This window comes from Chrysochloris asiatica, unplaced genomic scaffold, assembly GCF_000296735.1.
Source record: "Chrysochloris asiatica unplaced genomic scaffold, ChrAsi1.0 scaffold00479, whole genome shotgun sequence".
NCBI classification, from domain to species: domain Eukaryota; kingdom Metazoa; phylum Chordata; class Mammalia; order Afrosoricida; family Chrysochloridae; genus Chrysochloris; species Chrysochloris asiatica.
In genome coordinates, this window is record NW_006408997.1 from 157,534 (window position 1) to 162,743 (window position 5,210).

General features: G+C 38.3%; 1 protein-coding gene across 1 annotated transcript in view; it reads left to right on the plus strand.

Annotated features, from left to right (window-relative positions):
* UGGT1 (UDP-glucose glycoprotein glucosyltransferase 1) overlaps positions 1–5,210 on the plus strand; it is a 311,128-nt gene that overhangs the window by 25,723 nt on the left and 280,195 nt on the right. The window contains exon 2 of the mRNA XM_006877319.1: positions 1,100–1,235. Within this exon, the coding sequence (XP_006877381.1) occupies positions 1,100–1,235 (136 nt within the window). The remainder of the gene's footprint in view (positions 1–1,099; positions 1,236–5,210) is intronic.

The following is a 5,210-nucleotide window of genomic DNA, read 5'->3' on the forward strand; positions in this document are numbered from 1 at the left end:
GCATGGATATTATCCTATCACTTATAGCATTGTACCTCATGCCTGATCTGGATATGTTCTTTTTGACAATGAACGCAACACCATTCCTCTTCAATTTTTCATTCCCTGCATAGTAAACCATGTGGTTGTAAGATTGAAAATGGCTAATACCAGTCCATTTCAGCTCACAAATTCCTAAGATATCGATGCTGATGCATTCCATTTCATTTTTGACAACTTCCAATTTTCCCAGATTCATACTTTGTACATTCCATGTTCCGATTTTCAATGGATGTTTACAGCTGTTTCTCTTCAGTTTCATTTGTGGCCCATTAGCAAATGAAGGTTCTGTGAGCTTTTCTCTATTTGGAGGAGGCATTTTTTCCCCAGTTGCATTCTGAGTGCCTTCCTACCTTCTGGTCCTGTATCTGACAGTGTTTCTCTGCTATTCATAGAGTTTTCAGTGACTGGTGATTCGGAAGTAGTTTGTCACTCTTTATTCCTAGTCTGTCTTTCTTTGGAAGCTCATCTGAAACCTGTCCACCATGGGTGACCCTGCTGGTTATTTAAAATACCGGTGGCATAGCCTTCAGAATCACAGCAATTCAAACCACCACAGCACGACAGACATACGAGTGGCGGTTGCGTGGTTGCTGTTAAATAGGAATCTCCTTGTGCCAGGGCCCTTAAGTCTGGCTCAAAGGCGGGATTTCTGTCCTTGGATGTCAGTCAAGAGGCAGAAGAGCAGCAGGGGCGACTGGATTCTAGCTAGTCGCTTTGGGCTGGACTTGTGGGTCTCTAAGTTGCTCGACCCCGCCTCAAAGCTAAGATCCAACGTTAGGCTAGGAAGGTGTTCTTGCGTTCCGGGTAAGTAGGACAGCCTGACCAGCCCGTGCAGTCTCTTCCCGCTAGGCAGCGTCTCCCCATCAACCTGGTCTCCAGACACCTCTCACCCTGCTGCTCCGTAGTCTGGGTTTTGTTTAACACCTCCACCAGGTCTGCGCAGTTCTTGCCCATCGTTTAGCCGCCGCCCTCCATGATAGGAGCCCTCGCGACTATTAGGATTCATATATAAATATTTTCTGTAGCAAAACTTTTTTAATTTTCTTTGTTTTTTTAGGGATTTTCTCTAAAATGGGAATTCTTACTGTACTCACTGGATTCTGGCTGTTCTCTACAGTAAAGGCAGACTCAAAAGCCATCACAACATCTCTCATTACAAAATGGGCTTCTACCCCATTGTTGTTAGAAGCCAGGTAAGTTGTTTTTTTTTTTACTTGTTTGTATAAAAATTTTGGCTCTACCAGTAAGGTTTTCAGGAAATGAGATTATCATCATCAAATGCATGTATTCAGACCTTCTGTGATTATAGCACAATCCATGTATCAAGCTAATGAAGATATAAAAGTTCTGTCTGTCAGTAAGACAGGACTGCATGGAATCAGAGAGTTATTTAGGAACTGCGTGAAAGAAATATATTTAATTGGCTAAATTATTATGTTGTCTCCAGGAAAACTACAAATGTGGTAATAAGGGACATTATAAGAAACTGTTATACTTAAAGGACATTTTCTGCTTAGAGGAAGGTTTAAGAGGTTTTTAATAAAAGGAAGATAATAGAGCTTGACAAGATATAGTCCAAGGAGAGATGTTCCTCATAAGGACTTGGAAGAAGACATCAAGATAAGAGTTTGAGGGTAAGCTGAGGAAATGACTGTGTTTTATCTATTCTAAGATATACTGTTTTTGCATTTTAACATCTTAAAAATCAGGACACATTTCTAATCCAATTAAGGTAGTGTCTTAAAATTAAAACTGGTAGCAATTTTCCTTCTTATTGGTTCTTAAAATCAATTTAGTCTTAACATTGATAAAATACAATATAGTTAACAATTTTCCTGGGGAAAATTTTAGATTCATTCCCAGTGTATTTTTTACGTAGTGCTTATAATGTATGACACTTCTTGGAAACCCGTGTTTTTGTTTTGTTTTATTGTTTGTGGATGGAAACTTTTTGTGTTGAGAATATACACAGATAAGAAAATATACACCAATTCAACAGTTTCTACATGTGCAATTCAGTGACATTGATGACATTCTTTGAGTTGTGCAAAACCATTCTCACCTTCCTTTTCTGTGGTCTTCCAGCTTCATTAACGTAAACTCACTGTCCCTTAAAGTTTCTGTTTAATCCTATGAGTTGCTGTTGTCAATGTGTAAATTCAACATATAAATCTAGAGAGAGCACAGTGCTCAAAACAGACATTGTTTACTATTTAAGCTAAACTATTACTGGGCAAGGGCATCATGCTTGGTAAAGATCGAGGGTCAGTGAATAAGAGGAAGACCCCAAGTGAGATGGATTGATAACAGTTGCAGCAGCAGTGGGGTCAAATGTAACAACAGTTGTGAAGATGGCAAAGACTGGACAGTGTTCATTCTATTTTGCATAGGGCTGCTATGAATCAGAACCTCCTTGAAGGAACTTAACAACTTTACTTGGTTTTAAGAAGTCCTCAGAAAGTTTCTGATTTAAGATTTAAAAATTATTTCAGGGTAATAATTTTAGGGGATTAGCCAGCCCCCATGGAGTCTTGCTGTGGTGCTGTGGGTTAATGTACTGGACTGCAAGGTTGGTGGTTCAAGCTCATGAGCTGCTCCTTGCAAACCCTATACAGGGTTGTTATGGGTCGGAACCAACTTAATGTCACTTCACAACAACAACAACACTCTAGCCCCCATGACTCCAGAAAGTCTGGAGTCTATGAGAATTTGAAATTCAGTTCTGCATTTCCACCTGTTTTATCAGTATACTTCTGTAGAATCTTTGATCAAAGTGTCCAGTAACTGCCCACCATATAGTTTTTGTCTGGATAGCAAAGAAGGCAATTATTTATGGAGGTGACTAGTCACACATTTCATATCTGCGTCCTCTGTTGCTCCAGACTAGTATAGACCAATTATTGCTTCTTAGATGGCTGCTTGAGAACTTTTAATACACCGGGCATTATGCAATAAACTGAAGCACTAATCAGATTATTAGACCAATTAGTTGGAATGTCCCATGAAACTGTGCCTCTCAATTCTAAACAATGGAACCAAATCCCATGAGATATTTAGTTGTACATAAGCAGTCTCAGTGTGTGTGTATGTGTATGTTGCACAGCTTTGTCAGTTCAGATATACAATTTATTGACAGCACTTGGAGTAATCAACTGTGTAACCTTACCTGTAGTCAGTGCTATTTTTCTGTCACCATTAACCCTTCTTACCTTTTTTCTCATGCCCCTGGTAATTAGTAATAAACTTTGGCCTTGGTACATTTGCCTAGTCTTGTCTTTTTATATAAATGAGGTCTTATAATTAAAGGGAGCCTCAAAAGTTTTCAGAAAGATGGAATAAAAGATATGGAAAAATTTCACAGATTTTTTGAAGCTCTCTTACATTTGCTTTTTGTGATTGACTCATTTCACTCAGCATAATCTTTTATACCTTCATCCATAGTGTAGCATGAAGCTAGACTGAAATTATCCTACTGAATAAGCAGCTTCCATTGTATGTATAGGAGTCCTGATGTGGCGCTGTGGGTTAATGCGCCAGACTGCAAAGCAGTTTGAACTGCAAGGTTGGCAGTTCAAGCTCACAAGATGCTCCTTGGAAACTCTGTACAGGGTCACTATGGGTCAGAATCGACTTGATGGCACTTAACAACAATACAGTTGTATGTATATGTTGTTGTTGAGTCAGTTCTGACTCTTAGTGACCCTGTACTGTATAGGGTTTCTGAGGAGCCACTGGTGATGGTGAGTTTGAACCAACCTTGCAGTCCATTGCATTATCCTGGACTCTTTGTGTGTATGTATATGCCACATTTTGTGTACGCATTCATCTGTTGATGGGTATTTAGATTGTTTCTATATTTTGGTTTTTGTGAATAGTTCTAAAATGAACATTTGTCTACAAGTATCTGTGTGAGTCTCTGCTTTCAAGTTTTTTAGGTCTGTACCTAGGAATGAAATTGCTACGTCATATGGTTGTTGTTGTCATATGGTAGTTATGCGGAAATTATCGGACAGTATCTTTGATATCCCATGCGAGTAAAGTTTTACTAACTGTAGTACAGAAAAACGGCTGCAAGCATACATTGACAGAGAACTTCTAGAGGTTCAAGCTGGATTCAGAAGAGGACGTAGAATAAAGGATATTATTGCTGATGTTGGATGGAGTTTGGCTGAAAGCAGAAAAAGATGTTTACCTGTGCTTTATTGACTATGCAAAGGCTTTCGATTGTGTGGATCATGACAAGCTATGGACAACATTGCGAAGTATGAGTATGCCTGAACACTTAATTGTGCTTATGAGGAATCTGTACATGGACCAAGAGGCAGTTGTTTGAACTGAACATGGGAACACTGAATGGTTTTAAATTAATAAAGGTTTCAACAGGGTTGTATTGAATTATTCAACAAGAGAAGTTTATTCTTCAAAATAATTAATAAAATTGACCAACTATTGGAGGGAGAGGATACAGATAACATGGATAAGAAATTATATGAGTGATGTCACAACAGAAAAAGGGAGAAGATGCAAATAACATGGATAAGAAACAATATGGATGATGTCACAACAGAACCATTGGAAATAAAAAAGGATAACAAAACTAGAAAAAGCTGTGTTGTTGTTGTTCAGTGCCGTGGAGTCAGTTCCAACTCACAGCAACCCTGTATGGGGTTTCTGAGGAGTATCTGGTGAGCTTGAACTGCTGACTTTGCAGTTCAAACCGACTTTGCAGTCCAGCACATTAATTAGCACTCAAATAAATGTGAAAATATAGAATAAATTGATAAATTTTTAGAAAAACATCACAACCCACTTAAACTAGCACAGAGTAAGTATAGTAGAAAATTTCAACAGACATATAATAAAAGAAGAAATTGATCAGGTGGTTAAAAACCTCCCAACAAGAAAAGTCCAGACCCAGATGGTTTTACCAGTGAATTTAGCAAACATTCAGAGACGAGCTGACACCAGTTTTGCTCACACTATTCCAGAACATAGAAAAGGATGGAAAACTGCCGAATATATTTTATGAAGCAAGCATGATCCTCATACCAAAACTGGGCAAGAATATCACTAATGAAAAAGAATATTATAGACTAATATCCCTTATGAACATAGATGTGAAACTTCTTAACAAATTCCTATCCACTGTAATTTACCACATTAAAAAA